This window comes from Triturus cristatus, chromosome 5_1 (genome assembly GCF_964204655.1).
Source record: "Triturus cristatus chromosome 5_1, aTriCri1.1, whole genome shotgun sequence".
Classification (NCBI taxonomy): domain Eukaryota; kingdom Metazoa; phylum Chordata; class Amphibia; order Caudata; family Salamandridae; genus Triturus; species Triturus cristatus.
In genome coordinates this window covers 1,012,845,109-1,012,864,585 of record NC_140587.1, presented here as the reverse complement: position 1 = coordinate 1,012,864,585, position 19,477 = coordinate 1,012,845,109, and the positions used below count along the sequence as shown (strand labels likewise).

The window sequence follows — 19,477 nt, the reverse complement described above, 5'->3', positions numbered from 1 at the left end:
GGCCCTTGCCATCTGCTCAAAATTGGAGAGGAAGAAGTCTGGATCCTCTCCCTGCACGTACTTCTGTACCACTACTGAGGGAGGGGCCGTATACCCCTGGGGTTGTCTCAGTGCTTTCGCCAATTTTCCCATAGTGATTTCTTGGTTTTGGCCTTGTTCTGTGAGAGTCTTATGGAGAGCTTCCCTCTCTGCTTCGGCCGTCTCTAGAAACCGAGCCATTATTTTCTTGAGGCGGTCCTGTCCCTCCGCCATCTTTTTTACCACAGCCTCCATTTCCTCCGATCCCACTTCTGACACCAAATGTTGGAGGGATGGTCGGAGACAGAAGTGGGGAGGCCGTATAGGGTTAATAATTAGGTTGTTATTTGAGCTTGTAAATTAGATTTCAGAAAAATCATAAAGTTCTCAAACAAAAAAAAAATATATATATGTCTGAATGTATGTTCCAGCACAGGGTTTATATAGTAGTTCTTCTCTGAGCTATCCGGGCTGGGGGTTAGAGATCCAATCGGCTCTGGTGCTACTGTGGAAGACAGCTGGGGTCCCGGTATCCTCTCGAAAAAGAAAATAAGAAAAGCGGTGGTCAGTATTGTGTCCTACGTGGTTTTGCACCGTCACCTAACCATGTGCAGTTAAATTAAAACATAATGGGGTCTTAGGCGAACAGAAGATGACCAAAAAGGAGGGCAGAACGAAATGGGGAGTTGATCCGTATGTTGGATTCTTGTGGTAGCGTTATATAGTGCTTGTTTACTCTTTATCTAGCAATGGGGCGAGAAGGGTTGTGATCAAGAGAGGTAAGGTAAAAAAAGAAACTGAACCAGCAAAAGCAAAGAACACCCTTCACCAGAACGTCTTTCCCGTGTGTTCTCTCTTTTTTGTACCAGCCGTTTCCCTCTCTCCCCCCTTTGTCCCTCCACGTACCGCTAAAAGCCACAACTCTCCAGAGTTGTGGCGGCTTGTGCGTCTATCAGGCTCCACCAGTCTTCTGTCCACGCATCGAGAGCCTTGCCGTCTTTTTCCTCGGTGGTTCCAGCTCTGGTGCTTGCAGCGATGTCAGGCGGCGTCTCTCCACTCATTTGCATCTTCCCCTTCCGGATGCTTCTCTCCGGCTGAGACGCCGGATGCGGTCTCTTCCCGGCTTTTCTGCCAATCGTGACCTTGGCCCAGAGTTGCTGATTGGTGGGGCGGGATATCCGCTCCGCCTCCTTCGGGACGCTCAGTTTCCGGGTTACAGGCCTCGTCCTGTGGGGAGGAGAAGCCTTGAGTTAATCCCGATGGAGGCGTTTCGTAGTCCTCAATGCGGTAAGGTGTCCACGCGGTCTCGGTTGGAGTTTGGGTGATATTCGTGATCGCCAACCCGCGGTCTTCCTCACACTTGATCTCTTTATAAACTCTGTAAGTTCAATGAATGTAATGATGAAGAAGCTACACGCCTCAGGGTTATCGACAGATGTCTTTCAGATTCCTTTCGACGTTGAATACTGAAGGAAACTCTCAGCTTCGAGCAAGTCCTCACGGCTGCCCGAGCTGAAGAGCATGCTAATCGACAATGACTGAATGCATCAGTCCTGAACATAAAAAGTAAGCCAAAGTAGAAAGCTGAGGGATTCAAAGCGATGTCTCTCCTGAAAAAATAAATGTTTTTCGGATGTGGATTGCCGTTTCCACCCAATGGTAGATGTCCCGCCATTGGACAGATTTGCAACGGCTATGACAAAGCAAACCCTTTTGTAATGGTTGGCTAGGCGAAGGGATAAGTAAGTACGTCACAGGATGAAGAAAAAATGACCGACCGTGTGCTGCATCAGCGACGTTTGACGGACTCCCACAAGGCCAAGCCGTCACACCAACTGAGGCAAATGGACACCAAATGAAGTCACTCATCATCAAGGTAATTGTCAAAGAGTAGCTCAGTGTAGGTTTCAAGTGAAAGTGCCAATGATCATTGTGCAATGTCGATGTTTACTTCAGAGAGGCATGCATATGTGGGACTAGTCGAATATGAGAAAAAACAGATGAAAGAAAGTTCGACGTGAAAAGCTTCACAGATATACAAACATTGTCCGAAGATTACCCGGAAGATAAATGGGTGTTCGATCCCATTTATTATTGATAGCGGCGCGTTGATAAACAGTATGCCTGATGAAATATATTGTGAATTTCTCCCGTAGTACAACTTACGCCATCAAAAACTAAAGTATATACATGGGTTGCATCGATACTTTTAAAAAGTCAAGTTTTAGTTGCAGCCATGACAAAACACAAGAAATCAGTGATACAAGCGCCCATTCATGTATTCAAGGGACGGCTTCAAGTGCCTGTCTGCTCAGTTTTAATCCTGCTTCTTTTATGGGACAGATATCAGTGAACTACAAAATGAATGCTCATCGTGAACTGGTAAGTCAATTTCCTTCATTATTTCAGGAGTTAGGAATACTCAGGACTATGGAAGTACAGTTACATATAAATCAGGATGTTCATACTGTTGCCCAAAGACACAGATGAATTGCATGTCTCTTGCAAAAAGCTATTGAAAGAGAACTGAATGAATTGCTCAAACACGATATCATTGAACACTCCACTCGGTCAACACCATGGGTTTCTCCCATGGTAGTAGTGCCCAACAGACACAGTGAAGGAACTGTACACATTTGCGTTGACATGCATCAGGCCAACAAAGTACAAAGTAATCGAGTGAGAACAACATTCAGGTCCACACATTGCTGATATGATAACTCAATTGAATGGTGCAAAGTTTTTCTCTCGATTTGAATTAAACAAAGGGTATCACCAAATGGAACTTGAAGAGAATTACGGGTATGTTACAACCTTCTCTACACACATTAGTCTGTTTTGCTATAGGCAAGTGAGTTTTGGTCTATCCTCTGCTGCAGAACTTTTCCAAAACGTCATTTGACATATCATACAGCCTGTTGTAAATGCCTTCAACTATAGTAACGACATATTAGTCTTCGGAGCTATTAAAAAATAGCATGACAAAACTCTCATGCAAGTATGTCATTTGCTAAATATTGCTGGTTTGATTTTGAATGCGGACAAATATGAATTCTATAAGACAAAATTGAAATTCTTTGACCATATCTTTTCTGATGGGGATATGACACCTCATTCAGTTACAGTGCAAGCGCTATCTACTGCTAATCCCCCACAGGACATTTCTATATTACATTAATTCCTTGGAATGATCAGTTACGGTTCTAGATACATACAAGACTTTGCTACTGTCAGTGCACTGTTATGAGAACTGACAAAAAAGAATGTTGTGTTTCAGTGGTCACATGAGTGCAAAGAAATGAAAAATGAAGCAAGCCATCGAGAATGCTACTTAAATGGCCTACTTTGATCCCAAGCTTCATACAGAGGTTGTAGTTGATGCTATCCCTGTTGGGTTAGGTACAATCCTTGAACAGACTAATGGAGAGCCAAATGCCCGAAGGCATATCACCAGTAAAAGCTTGTCACAAACTGAACGTGCTTATTCGCAACCTGAGAAAGAAAGCTTGGCACAGGTGTTGGCTTGTGAATATTTCCTTGTGTCCTTATTTGGAAAGTCTTTCACAGTAGTGACCGATCATCAAACACTACTGACAGTATTTGGAAATCAAAAAAACAAGATGCCTCCTCTTATTGAACGTTGGGGTCTGAGATTACAGGAAACACAATTGTTCACCATCCAGGTAAAGTTCAAAATCCTGCCGATTATTTTTTAAGAATGCCATTACAATTCCCTGGTACCCCATCTAAGACGACTGAAGCCTACACACATATCAATCTAAAATTGAGCACACTGGCTGCCATGTCATTAGAACACATTGTCACTGCCATGAGCCAAGATAGAGACATGCTGAAATTGAAAGACATTATTGCTCACCAATCTTGGAACCAGCACTCTCGACCACTCACCAGTGACCGTGAGTACTTACAATTCAGAAATGCCAGAGATGAACTGTCTGTAACTCCGGAAGACCTCATCTTTTTTTTTTCTTTTCTTTATAGTCCTCATATATGACATAGGGAGGAAATAGAACCTAGGAGCGACCGAAAAATGCAACAAGACCCTTGGTTGTGGTTAGCTCCTTATCATATCTCCTTCAAACCACTAATGGGAGAATTCTGTGTCAACTGTCACCATCTCCTCAATTGTTTGAAACGTTGTCTTAATCCTTGGACTTTTGTGGATATGTGTGTGTGATTAATTACAACTTCTGGACACCTTCTGACCACCCGAGAAGTTAAGACCAGCCCGTCATGTTATTTTAACTTAACATGTTAGAATATAGAGGGACCCACATTTTATTTATTTTTTGCGATCCAATAGAGCAATCCAACCTCACAATATGTTTAGCATAATCAACCCAATAAGAGTACGAGGGTGGAATGAGGGAGGCCCATTTTATATATATTTCTCTGCAGGCAATAATTATCAAAGTGAAGAGTAGTCAAGCACGAAATTTCCCATTTTGTGTCCAGCTCCCTCACCAGCTAAAATCCAGAAAAAAATCGAATTGAGGCTTCTCCCCAAAGATTCCCGTAAGAGATTTGCCCACCTCCTGCCAGAAGGGTTGGACGGCTGGACACTGCCATAATAGATGGACATCATCCACATGCTCTAGCGCACATTTAGGGCAAAGCCTCTTCTTGCTTCTTCCCATCTTCGCGAGCTTCTTAGGTGACCAATACACCCTGTATAAGGTAAATAGATGATTCCTTCTAAGAGTGCAGATCTTATCATTACCCATAGTGTAGACATAGATATTGACATGAATGTGAGACATCAACTCCTGGTAGGTCTGCCTTCCAAATCACCTCTGGTAGGTTAGCAGGACCATCTTCACCTTGAACTAGAGCTCAATACCACGTGGACACCTCTTTTGTGTAAACCTGATTCCTCTGTAAATCTTCTTCCCTTTCTGTTTTGAGCCCGATATTGGATTGTCCACGGGCTCAGCTTGCCATCTGATAATATTTAAATCTAGATAAACTGTGATTTGTGCTCTTTGCTAGAAGGTCCTATGACACCAGGGATCCCTCTTCGAATAAGTGACCCCAGCATACCAAACCCGCGATTAACAGAGGGGTAGCTAGAGTATCTTGTAATCACTGGTGGGTTCCTAGCAATTTCCATATTGGTGCATAGCTGCTATAATAGGGGATTCCTTTTAACTTGAGTCCAAAGTTTGCATGCAGTGATTAAGATCTTAAATTTGATTTTTTTGAAGTACTTAGGGTGGCCAAACTTAAATAGAAACAGATTACCTTCATCGGGGAGGTTTTTTGTTAACACTTTAAACTGAGATAAAATATTGTGATTATTATCCATTAACAGTTGTCTTGTGTTTTTCAGAAAGAATGCCCAGTAGTATAGTTGAAAATCTGGGAATGCAATCCCTCCATCTGTTTTCTTTTCCGGAGTTTTTTCCATGCTATTCTGATACACTTGTTCCTCCATACAAAGCTACTTATTTCTCCTTGCAGCTTTCTAAACCATTCTGTTTTAAAGTGCAATGGGATAGTATTAATAAAAATAAAGAGGATTTGGAGAAAATTATCATTTTGACTGTATTTGTTCTGCCTAAGATAGCGAGAGGTAGGTAAGTCCATGAATGTAAAAGTATTTTAGTCTCCATCATTTTCCGATTGAAGTTTATATAAGCAATCAAATCCAGATGTTTGACCACACTTACCCCCAAGCATCTATTTCAGACTTTTCTAAAGGGGAGTACATTCCAGGTCATAATCTCAGCCTTGGACTCGTTAACCATATACCCTCTTCCAATGTCACCTGCTATTTCTATTATAGTTTGCAATGACGCTTTCCAGTTACATGTGTAGATTTTGAGGTTGTCTGCTTATAAAGCTTCTTTTCTAACACAATCTAAATATTGAAAAGGCAAGACTATCTGCTCTGCCCTTATTCTTCTTGCCAGTGGTTCTATGTACAAGTTAAATAGCAAGGGCGACAATGGGCATCCCTGTCGGGTACCCCTGCCTATAGGATATTGTGAGGTGAGCATTCTTGCTGTAGGGGTAGCATATATAGATCTTATTGCATTAAGAAAGTTAACCCCTAGGTCGTTTTGCTTAATTACCTCATAAAAATAAGGCTAGCGGACTCTGTCAAAGGCTTTAGCAGCGTCCACCATAATAATAGTTAGGGGAGATTTTGTTAGGGGAGTTATTGCTTACACACTGAAGAATAAAGACGTGTATAACTACTCTCCATGTGTGGCTTAGTCGTTGGTGAGTGCCCAGGCTGGGTTGAATGCTTCACCTGCATCCCTTTAAGTAATAATAAAAAGTAGTAATATAACTTGTTTCCTTCCAGCTTCCTCAGACACTTAGTCTTTCCTTTTCCATAAATTTTAGTTATTAATACCTGATGTTCTTCTACCCTCCCCACATACCTTTGCCATTTCATCCTCACACTCCTCGAGTACGCTATTCCTTGTCTACTAGAGAGCAAGTGGAGACAGGCACGCATTCAGGAGCCAATGCAGAGCACAGTAGATATGTTTTCTGTAGAGGATGAAGGCAGAGAAGAGAATGGGTGGAAGTGGCATAGTCATCATCCATTCAACCACTGCTTGAATGTAGAGCTGAGTGAGGCAGAGAAGGAAAAAGGAAGATTTTGGATCACCATCGACCTTTCCAACCCCTTATTTGGATCTCAGATAGTTTGGTGGAGGTGGTAAAACAGCACCAACCCTTCCACCCCGTATCCATCCCATCTCTAAAGAGCCAGACCAGGTGGGGGAAAACAGACCAAGCAGATCCTTCCCAATGTCTCATCTCTATGATGTTTCTGAAGTGATTAATAGGGATATGATTAACTTTTTCAAGCTGATGGGATCCTAAAGAGGTAGTGCACAACAATTAGAAGGGGAACTTTCTTTTCCCTGAAGTAGTTTAACAACTTGCTACATCACTTTGCATTGTGCCTACGTTAGGATTTATGAAAAATGAAGTAACTATTTATAACTGGGAGCTTTGTAGTGAAATGCGCATTCTTATATTTACAGGTTTTGTGAAGGAATGTGCTGAGAGTAGTCCAGTTGATTACTTTTGGTACAGAGAAACGTTAAATATTTCCACATCGATTGATGATTCTGGCTCTCTTCAATGGTGGCTTGTACTATGCCTGGCATGTGCCTGGGCTGTTCTGTACGTGTGCACAATCAGAGGCATTGAAACAACTGGCAAGGTATGTTTTTTCTTTTCTTTTGCATGCATGTAAATTTATTTAGGTTTTTGTATGACATGCACCCCATAAAGTGAAATGCTTCTAGTCACTTGCAAGGTAGAGTCTTGGAAGAGGCATGACAGAGTCAATGATGATATTGAATAGGTGGGTTTTCAGTTTTTTCCTCATTTTATGATTATGTGGGATTTGCATATAGGTCATGAAACATTATTTCATGTGCAATGTTCAGACACTGAGACACATCTTTGTCCTGTGGTCTTCAGTTGGTTTTAGGAATCCTTAGGAAGTTAGGATCATTAGAGCAGAGAGTTTAACAGGGATTTGTTTCCAAAGATATAATGGGGTAGATCTTTCTAAGCATCCGAAGGTGAGTATTTTGCTGTGCCTCTCTGTCACCGGTAGTATGTAGAGATTGTTGTGGTGTACAGTAATTCTGTTGTTTTACTAACCAATATATCAGACAAAATACAGCATTTTGAATTCTGTTGACCTGCTAAGTTGACAGGTCACTGAAGAGAGAGATTCTGTTGTCAAAGTGGAACTTCAGAAGTGGTCATACTACTGTATGGTATAGACGAGTACATATCATATATCAAAATGCCATGGCTGCTGACGGAACATAGGGAACACTTAATGGCTCCTCTGACATCCGAAGAGATACGTGGCGAGCTGCAGGGCATGGCAAATGGAAAAGCTCTGGGAGCGGATGGTCTTTCGGTAGCATTTTATAAAGAATTCCAAGATTTGCTGATTTCCCATCTTAAGATGTTATACGAAGAGATGGCCGAATCTTGAGTTATGATGCCTTCTATTCTGGAAGCGATAATTGTCACCCTGTTGAAACCGGGCAAATCACCTAATATTTGTTCCTCTTATAGGCTCTTGTCTCTCCATAATGTGGACGCCAAGATTTACGCAAAGATGCTAGCTAATAGGTTGGCGCTCCTGCTGCCGGGCATCGTTCGTCTGGAGCAAGCGGGATTTGTCCCAAGCCGTAACCGGTCTCAAAATCTCAGAACGTTGTTTGGCACTATACAAAATTTGAATCCCGACGTAAAGGCTGCTGCCATTTTTCTTGATGCTGAAAAGGCATTTGACTCTGTGGAGTAGAGTTTAATGTTCGCATACTACAAAAATTGGCAGTCGGGATATTTCTCTTCGCCTAGTGGCAGTACTATACGTATTACCTACAGATAAAGTAAGAATAGGCGATGTAATGTCCAAATCATTCGCCATCATTCGGGGAACACATCAGGGTTGCCGATTATCTCCCTTATTATATGCGGTGGTAGCCGAACCACTGACTTGTGCCATTCGCGAATATCACTCCCATAGGGGGCTGCGGTTCCCAGAGTACACATTAAATATATCTGCATACGCAGATGACACCCTACTATATGTTTACAACCCAGAGGTGAACCTTTCCCCTATACTGCGAGAGGTGGTACAGTTCGGTGGTTAATCAAGGCTGTGGATAAATTGCGATAACTCCATCGTTTTCCCTCTCACACCTATCACCATGAAGCCACTCATGGAGTTCCCGCTGCAGTGGACCTCACACGTGGTGCGGTACTTGGGTATACAATTTCACACAGACCCAGAGGTAGTGATGTGTGAGAACTATGGAAGAGCCACCCAGCGGCTGATTGACAACGATGATAAATGGATTAAGCTCCCGCTTTCACTGATGGGGAGAATATCCCTTATGAAAATGGTGGTATTGCCGTGATTTATTTTCCTGTTCCAAAACATACCTATCCCTCTACCGAAACTTCTCTTTAAAGGCTGGTGCACGCAACTGATACGACTTGCCTGGGCTGACAAGCAGCCCCGGGTTAGGTGGGACTCGCTTACGCTACCCTATGGAGGTGGGTGGACTGGGAGCGCCGGATTTGGAGAAATATTACAGGGCGGCTAACAGTACGAATGCTCACTACTGGGTGCATGGTCCACAAGACATACCATTTCTATATCTGGAGAGAAATGCAACGGCGCCTTTGTCACTACCTCAAAAGCTCACTTAACCTGCCTCTCGGAGACTGCAAGTCTTTGATTCGATAGCCGTTACAATACAAGCTTGGCAGAGGTTAGTCTACGCATAGGCAGGAGCCTTTTTATATGCTCCAGAAATGCCCCTACAGTGGTGTCTGTGGTTCCCGACGGCTAAAGAAGTTGGGGTGCAGCACGCACTGCAAACTATAGGCATAACGGTGATGGGAGATTTTGTCAAAGACAGTGGGCTGGCAACTTTGGAAGATCTACAGCGGCAGAACAGACAGCCAGGGGGTACAGCGTTGTTCCATTTTTTTTTAGAGCTAAGCACACCTGGCGAGTGCTTCTGGGCAATAACTTGCTGGAGCTGCAGGCCGTGGGGGCGCTCACGTTGCTTATTAAGACTGAAGAGCCTTCTAAACTGATAACTAAATTTTACACCTCTCTTCAAGACATACGCAAGTCTGAAGTTTTACGAGTCCGTTTGGAGTGGCAGCGCAACCTGGGGGCTCCACTAAGTGATAAGGAGTGGCAGTATTGTTGCACCCGAACCCGTTCGGTCTCACTTAATGGATGGCACAGGTTGATCCACTTTAAGTTTTTACACAGAGCATACTGTACCCCTGAGCGGCAGTTTCGGTACGGATTGGTGGAAAATTCCTATTGTCCTAGATGTGGGGAGGAGGACATGGGGTTTTGGCATTTATCCTGGCAATGCCCAGGGGTTCGTCAATACTGGGGTAAAGTGTTCCAGGTGTTGGGAACTATCATAAGAGCAGACTTGGAGCTGGACCCCAAGCTGGCGCTTCTTGGATGGGATCTTCCCATAGTAAAGCAATTACTTCCACTAGTGGCTATTGGTCTTTTACAAGCTAAGCGCCAGATAGCAATCCATTGGATGAGAGGCCCTTCACCACGTCTCAAAGAATGGCACGCAGACATGATGTACTGTAACACACAGTCCGATACATATAGAGAGCTGCTCCCCCCTAGAAGCCGTCCCAGGAATTATTGGGAACCATACAAAACGTATCTTTTAAGTGGAACTTGGGATACTAATGCGGAATCACACACTGTGGTTGCTTGGGCCTCGTCCCTGGGAACAGGGAGTTAGTCTGGCAAGGGAGCTACGAGCCGGGATGGAACTACCCTAGTATGATCGACGGAGCAGGGCGAACCAATTTCATGGGTTGTTGGTTTGAGTATGGATTTAATAGTATCATGTGGGATACCAAGTGTTCATTGGCAGGTTTATGTAGCTGATACTCCCTAAATGCTTACTTTACACTGATTGTGTCTCACCGACTTACTGTACTGGTGTGATTTTTTGTACTAATGCATCTTCCTACGATGTACTCATATTTAATGGTAATGGAAATTGTATTTATGTTTGTTGATAAAACTATTCAAGATAAAATAATTTAAAAAAAGGTATATGTGTGTGTCTTGGCATAAGAGTGGAGTAGAAGATTGTAACATATGAGGAAGTCCATGAGAGGTTTACTGTTTATTTTCAGGAGTGAAAATGATAAGGGAGTTCTGTTACATACCATGCAACTTACTGGGTGAGTAGGATAACAGAAAACATGCCAAGTCTGATTACTTGTGACCAGTAGGTCGCTCGGGGTAGTATCCCAACCCTTAATGTTTTCTCCAATCTGCTATCTCAGTTTGGATCCAGCCATATGCAAATCAGTCTTCACCCTGCTCCAAAAGGAACAGTCCAGCCTGAACCGCCAGGCCAGGTCCTTCTTGAACCCAGAACACAAGCATCCCAAGAACAGTTTCACCCTGATTGGGGCTCATCAGTCAAGTGTAGCTTAATTCCAGTGGCACAGTGAGTATGAGAGCCACGTCTCGCATACCCTTGCCATTTAGGGTGGTACATCAATCAAACAAAAGGTGATAGGAGGAATACTTGCAATAAGTCTAACCACTGGCTATCACTTGGGGTAGCATAACAAGTGTCATTTCCATGTGCTGTTCCAGACATTGATAATAGCTGTTTTTTTCTGGTTTGGGGGAGAATTCTGATTGTTAGTTGTACTGAAATGTTTCTAAATGGGGCTTGAGTTGTCCGGTGACAGTTGTTTCCCAGTTCAGTTCAGTAAGCCTTATTCGGCCAATGACATAAAATACAAAATATATTCCATAGAATTCGTTCTATACATATAAATGACAGTTGGACAGAGTTTTCATCATAAGAATTTGTAAAATGTCTCTTCATGATTTGCCCCAATTTATAGGGAAACCCTATAAAAATAATACAATTAGTAATAACTACGCAATAGGTCTCTAAAACGATTTTACAGGTAATAAAACTGGCAGGGAGGACTCTAATATACTTTGTAGAGGATATCATTTATAATATATACAGCAATGTAAAATGAGAGGTGCTTTGGGATTCTATTTTGTACAGAGAGCTTATACAAACAGAAATTTTGCAAAACATATAAAAATATTATAAATCGTAGAAACGAAAGCACAATAAGTCTCTAAGATTTAACAAAAGATAAAACTGGGACATGGGTCTCTAATATGCTATGCAGAGGGTTTCAATTATAATATACACAACAGTATAAAGTGATAGGTGCTTTTAACCTCTATTTAGTACAGCAAGGTCATACAAACAGAATTTAAAATTGAATAGCGATACCGATCTTAAAGCCTATTTTCAAATCTATATTTTTTCATAACATTTCCTAATCATCAAAGCTGTTTTAATGTAATTTAAAACTGCATCACATATCTCCAGAGTGGATAAACTCTGCAGAAATTCCAGTCCTGGTTAGTATTGTCTGATGTTGGATTCGAACAGTGCAATAAGCGCGGAGCAAAATACAGTGAACAGAGCACTGTGAAGTGGCTAGTACTTTGATTTGCGGCATTATTACAACGTCATGCTGGAATATCATGCTACCAGACATTTTGCACAAGGAATGCCATTTTAAGATTAATAATATTCATCCCCTTTACGTACTCTGATGAGATGGTACGCCCCTCGTAGATCTAACTTATAAAAATGGTGGCGTCTTTCATCTGGTCTAAAAGTACTGGGATGAGTGGTAACGGATATTTATTCTTTATAGTGACCTTATTAAGGGACCTATAATCTATGCACTGGCGAAGGTACCCCTCTTTCTTGGGTATGAAGAAAAGAGGGGAAGAGATCGGGGATGAGGAGTGTCTAATGAAGCCACATGCTAACATCTCCTCCAAATATTCTTTTAAATGAACTTTTTCTGGTTCCGATAGGGCATAGAGCTGGCTACAAGGCAGCATTCCCCCAGGTTCTAAATCCATGCAACAATCAAAGCTGCGATGAGGAGGTAGTGTAGTCGCTCTTGTTTTGTTGAACACATCAGCTTACTATAGATACACAGGAGGTATCGCGCTTTCATCGAGGATGATACAGGATACACACACCAGAAGGGAGGTCCATTCTATTGCCTCAGTGCTGGACGCAATGATTAGGATCCAAGGTCACAGTCCTCCATGTCCAATCTATTATTGGGTTATGCTTTTGCAACCAGGGCACCCGAGAATTACCCCAAAAGCAGAGTGTCTATTATATCAAAAGAGATCTCCTCAGAATGGCCGTTGTCACACACCAGGGTCAAAGGGGCAATATGTCTCGTGATGAGTCCCGACGACAATTCAGTCCCATCCACGGCTCTTACAAGTTCAGGCTCTTTCTTTTTCACACAGTCAACACTCAGGGAATTGGCTAACTGATTGTCCCAAAAATTGCCTGTAGCCCCTGAATCCAAGAGAACCGACAGCATCACTCGGTTGCTATTGGATAATATCATAATAATGTTAATGGTAAAGTGTCTAGGCACCCGTGCTACCGAGGTGCTCTGTAGTTGTTGGGCATACGCAACACTCTTTCTGGACACAGAGGTTTTAGGTCTAATAGGGCATTCGTGTGCGAAATTACCTCCTTTACCATAATAGAGACAAAGATTGAGGTTGCTTCTTTTATCTTTTTCCCCTCGAGTTAATGGTCCTCGAACCCCGCCGATCTGCATTGGTTCGGCTGGGGGTGTTCGATTGTCTTCCAACTTCCCAATTTTAAACACCAGAAGTCAGGGAGGGTCTCGTTCTCCCTCTCTCTCCACGCCTTTCCCGGAGCCTGTGGTCCTTCTTTATAACTAAATATGTGAACTCCGTACAATACTCCGGAGGGTCAACTATTTGGGATAAGACATCCTTTAATTCCTCATTCAGCCCCCCGATAAAACAACGACGTTCTTTTATCAAGTGGCCAACGGGTTTCTGCCACTAACCTATTGAAATTGTTCACATACAAGAGCAGAGGGTTCCTCCCCTGTCGAAGGTTTAGCAGTTCCGTGTCACTGGCCTGCATGAACGTATGCTTGTCGAACAGCCTCCTCATGTGTTCTTTGAAGGCGGGAAAATTGTGGAAGAGAGGGTCGTCTGTTTCTACTAATGGTATCTACCAATTTGCAACGGTACCCACAAGGTATGATATTATGAACGCTACCTTGGCTGAACCGTCAGGAAAGGCAGTAGGCCGGCACAAGAACTGCAGATGACATTGATTCAGGAAGCTACGGTATTTACCGCTTTCTCCGCTAAACCTTTCGGGAGCAGCTAGGGGAACTGGAACAGGAGTGACTACTGTGATGCTAGTGGGTGGAACCCCGCTACCCAATTGAGGTTTGTCAAATAAGGAAGTGGCAGGTTGTACCATGGGACAAGACATCTAGGGAATAGCCCCAGGCTGAGGACCAGATACAGCTCCTCCCCTTCTAGTGAGTAGTTCATTCTTAAGTAACTAATTCTCCTGTCTGAGACTTTGGACCTCGGTATGCATGACTACTAAAGCCACCGCTAACTCCTGGTCTGAAGCAACGGGACTAGCGTTGGCAGGGAACCGGGCCTCACCATTCTCCTCTTGATCCATCTCCGTTTGGGCGGTAGAATTTTCATGGACTTGGCTTTTTGTCACAATCCCACTCACCTGAAAACAAGGAACTTGGGAAATATTGAGAGAGCCCCCCCCTCTCCCCTCCAGACCAATCCTTCACACTGACTAGAACAGGATGAACGATTGATCTCAAGGGGAAAGGGACGCAAGTATGCCCCACAGGAAGCCTGTTGGGTCGGGCATACGGGTAACAGAAGGGGAGTCCTGGATTTCTTGGAAACAGGATGGAGGGGACAGCAGACAGGGTCTATTCACGTTGATGTCTTGGGCTAGATGGAGGGGGGAGTCCCAGGTCTGGAATACATAAAATGGGAGCAGGATATTAAAGAGGGAACGAATAAACAGGTAAGTGTACAACAGACGAAAGACCTACTCTACAGTGGCAGAAGGAAGAAAAGGCGGTGCACTCACCAGGCTGCACAGATATGTAGTGTCTTGTGGAATCATTCTGGTACTGAGTAAATTCCAGGTAGTCCTACTAATGTGTTAATATGTTGCAAGGCTCAGGAAACAAACAAAGAACCACTCCTGCAGTGTGGGAGGTATGGAGTGGTGCTTGCGGGTCCTACTGCGCACTGCCGGAGGGTAAATAACAAACAAAGAACCACTTCTGCGGTGTAGGGGAGGCGTGGCGGTGCCCGTGGCTCCTGCCGCGCACTGGGAAGAAAAGCAAACAAAGAACCGCTCCTGCTGTGTGGGAGGCTTGGAGTAGTGCTTTCAGGTCCTCACGCGCACTACCGAAGGATGAATAACAAACAAAGAACTGCTTCTGCAGTGTTGGGGAGGTGTGGTGGTGCCCGCGGCTCCTGACACGCATCGGGAAGGAAAGCAAACAACAAATGAACCGCTTCTGTGGTGTTGGGGATACTTGGCGGGGCCTGCGGCTTCAGCCGCGCACCAGGAGGAAAGCAAACAGAGAATAAACCGAGTTGAAAGCTTCACGGGGCTGGGATAGTGCTCACGGCTCCTGCCGTGCACTACAGGTTGAGTCAATTGTACAACAGACCGCTCCTGCAGTGTTGATGAAGTTAAGAGGTGCTTGTGGCTCCTGCCCCGCACCTGAACTGGATTAGAGAGCTGAGAACCGCGTCCACGGTTCTACATGTAGGATCAGTGCTCACAGCTCATGCCGCGCTCTCAGAAATGGGAGAACAAACATGAAACCGCTCCTACAGTTTTGAAGTGGGTGGAAGTGCTCACGGTTTCTGCCGAGCACCAGACAAGGGAAGAGTTAGTGAGAAAACCAGGATTCCAGACGACATAGTATGGTTAAAGTCAAGCAACTTGCATTGATATCATGTGTCTGTTAAATAGGACATCCTTTGTCACCTGGTGTGTTTGTAAGCCAATGAGGAAGGAGAGATTTGATTTGAAAAAGGAAGAGTAGACAAGAGAACAAGCATTTGCAATGCAATAGGTCTCGCATTTGTTGCAGTTGGAGCTACTGGCATTGTAAATGGCCGTGTTTTGTATCAATGTTTTTGTTTGCAGTGGAGTGATTATTTAAAAATTACACACTATACCATATTATAAGCTATTCTAGCAACTGTACAGTAAAGCTATGGCTATTTTAACGTAAAGGAGTGTGAATGGATGAATAAAAATACAAAAAACAGGATCTAAAAATTTACGATGGAATGTATAGCAGGGGACAGGGACTACCGATCACAACAAATGTACTTGAAGTGATTGGGGCATAATATGCAATAAAAAAAATCGGTAGTACGGGGTGTCAGCGACGCTTGTGCAAATGTTGTTCAGCTGGTGAAGTGGCCAGCTCTGTTTGCAGATGCAAAGTGGTGAAAGGTGAAGTATTCAGCTCTGTTTGCAGGCAAAAAGGGATGAATGGTGAAGTGGTCACTCTCTTCAGCGGTGAACATGCTCTTTACTGTTGCTCATGGGCATCAAGAGACTCTGCCAGGTCTAAGGCATTCCAGAGACCTTATATGATGGCTGGGGTTTGTAAATGAACCTACATTAAACACCACTAAGAGATGAAGCGATTTCTGCAACATCACATGATTTTTCTCCAAAATGTGTTTTTTCAGTTTTACTTTTTGGATTCCTGGGATGCTCTGGCATAAGATTCCCGGTTCCACCATGATTCATTTGGTACAGTAAATAAACACAATAACCAAAAATACTCTCAAACTGCAGTTTAACGGAGACGTGGTTTTCTGTGTAACAGACAAACGCCTGACCATGGTCCCAGCAGGGGCACGTGCCACCTAATCTAGAGATACTTCTCGCACAGGAGTTGTGCCAACTCACTTGCAGCCAAAGCTATGGGTCACGGGAAAATGGGATGGAGAGTAAGGGGGGTACAGGGAGAGAGAGAAAGGGGGCACAGGGAGAGAGAAATGGGGGCATGGAGAGAAATGGCAGACCGAGAGAGAACGGGGGAAGAGAGGCTGGAAGGGTGAAAACGAAAGGGAGAGAGGGCACTAGTGAGGGGGTTAGCGGAAGGGGAAGGAGGTGGACAGGTGATATACATTTTAAAAAGCAGGTCTTTGGCAGTAGGTGATGACTGCTGGCAAGGACCAACACCCGGAAAGGAGGTTTGACATCCGAGCCCCCCACTATTATAATGTGAAACTATCATGCAACTACAATATCACAAAAAGGTGCTAGTTTTCCAAAGACACATGACCTGCCTGATGTACACACTACAAGATTCTTATAAGTACCAAGAACATAAAGACAAATTAATCTGGCACATTGGAAAAAAATTATACTTTTCAAATAGCCCTCCGTATTAAATTTGCTCCATTTCTACGCTCGGTTAACAGATATGACTACTACCCAATCAATGGTATTCAATTGACCCACCTCGGAAGAATGAAGGCTGAGGCAGACTTGCCGGGAGTGTAACCTCTGCCCCTTACAAGTGTACGTCTCACTGAGCCCTTCTGCCGGTATTGTGTTGGACAGCAGGTTACAATTCGATCAGTTGAGCCCCTTATGTGTAGCCTTTAAACAGAAACACAGCAAAGCCCGCTTTTGTATTCGCCAGATAACTAGGAAAACCAGCTATACACGAGGCGCGAGCAGCAACCGGAGTCACAGAGGTAGAGAGACCAGCCTTGGCTCCGCCGGTTATGAATAACTTAATATCCACGTACCTACCAAACATGAATGTGTCCTTCTATAATGGATGTGGTATACATGTAAAGTGCTCCAATACCTACGGATTGAGTTTGCGCTAAATAAAAAAAACTAAAAAATAAATACAAACACCTAACAGATCTGTTCCATCTCAGGCAGCGGAGTCATAGTTCGCCCGACCCTTGTGAAGACAGAGCAGCCGTCCCTGAAAATCAGCAGGGCAAGGGCGAGGATGTGGTCCGTCGGCTAAACTGCAGACTTTGGTGCTGGAAACCAGAGTTTGAGCCCCGAGGTCGCATCAACATCCTGTGATTCTGGGCAAATCACTTAATCTCCCCGTGCCTGAATGTGTAATGTAAATACGGTGCTCGTGTAAAGCGCTCCAATAAACTTCGAGTCGAGTTTGTGCTATATATATATGCAAAAAAAAACAAGTGCAAAGGCAAGTAACAGTACAATGACATGTCGCCAGCTAGTCACATGCACTCATAACCACACCTACAGGCGACGCAACAGCACAGTGAACCCATCCGCCCAACACCGGACATTTTGCAACTTGCTTTTATATGGTGTACGCATAATTATACATTTGCCACACTTGCCTCATACCATCATCTCCTGCATATTTTTCCTTTTCTCGCATAATTTAGCCAACCCTGCCAGTTATACTATAATAAAGTAAACAAACTAAACAGTTCACAGAACTTACCCCAGTAAAACAAGCGTCTTCAAATAGGTCGTGTCTCCAATGAATGTCGCTGATTCGCCTTCTTTGAAAATGTTCAGTGCTGCACGTTTAAATAGAGCATTGGATGCACGAAAGATATCACTAATAGCACTAAGTAAACAAAGTAATTGCTAAAAATGTCCTAAAACATGCCGCCCTAATTATCGTTTGCCATGCAGCTTTTATGACTAATGAAGGCGTGGCGGTGGCGCCAGTAATACGCCTGCTCACGATCACAACACAGAAAGTGAGAATTATCACAGCATGAGACCCCACAGTAATCATTAGCACAGCATGTCGACAGGTGCCCCAGGCTGCTGGAGCACTCAACTATAATTAATGCGCAGCACGTCTTCCGGAGACGAGCACTCAACTGGAATTAACGCGCACATGCTGTTCCACTGTGAAGCGCGTTCACAGACCAGAATCGGCTCGTGCCCAGACCGGAATCGGCTCGTGCCCAGGTCTGTCTCCCTTGGGAGTAAACACGGCAACAATAGTCTCGTTGGCGGCAGCGCTTTGCGCTGCAACGCCAGCGAGACCTAAAAAGGACGTAAGACAGTAGTCATGCCTGTGATTACTAATGACAAGGATACGAGTGGTAACAGTAAGAAGTCATAAAAAGTGCAAAATGCAATTCCTGGTAATACGGACTACATGGCAAGTGAATAATATTATAGGTACATCGATGTGCATCCTCTGTCACCCATATTCGTAGTGCATAAAGGGAAATATAGATTTACTATACTTAACTCCACATCTACATAACTTGAAGATACATACATTGCGTAGGTATATATGTGGAGTAAGGTATAGAAAAACAATACCTATCAATATTTTGTATTTGCTATTCTGTCCTCGATATTCTGTACTATTGATATTCTTGTTTTGATATTCAGGTGCACACCATGTGTTTCTATTTAGAGGAATATGTGGAGTGTTTTAGGGTACTTAATAAAGCTCACTCAATCAACTTTTCACAATCCTACTTTAAATCATATCAATTAGGTGTTTTTTTAAGTAGAAGAGCGTTAAGTAGGCTTACACAACTTTGTGCATTTTCTGAATTGTCCATGCTTTGTGCAGTGCAAAGCTTATCAAGTTCTTAAAAAAAAAAATATATATATATAAATATATGTTCCCAAAAGCCTCCGCGCTTTAGAAGTGCACTCCACAAGAAATTGTTCACCTGAACCTTTATTGCAGGAAACGGTTTCAACAGCCCAAACAATTGATATCCCTACGCGTTTCAGTGCCACCTGCACCTTAATCATGGGATTTTGGCAAGCTGGAAAACAGGCATTGGATTACCATATATATGACCCTTACAGACACGTGTCCTCCAGTGAACAGAGGCTCACTGTTCCCAACGTTTCTGCTCGACAGAGCCAGTGGCCTAACGATAATTGAGGGCCCCCCCCTGCAAGGTACGTGGAGAGGCCCCCTCCGGACTCCATCAGGAGCTGGCCGATCG

At 43.7% G+C, this 19,477-nt stretch overlaps 1 protein-coding gene across 1 annotated transcript in view; it reads left to right on the top strand.

Moving 5' to 3' along the window:
* The window catches only part of SLC6A19 (solute carrier family 6 member 19), a 793,248-nt gene that overhangs the window by 171,343 nt on the left and 602,428 nt on the right, over window positions 1-19,477 (top strand). Inside the window, exon 4 of the mRNA XM_085606111.1 lies at window positions 7,044-7,225. Coding sequence (XP_085462237.1) covers window positions 7,044-7,225 — 182 coding nt within the window. The remainder of the gene's footprint in view (window positions 1-7,043; window positions 7,226-19,477) is intronic.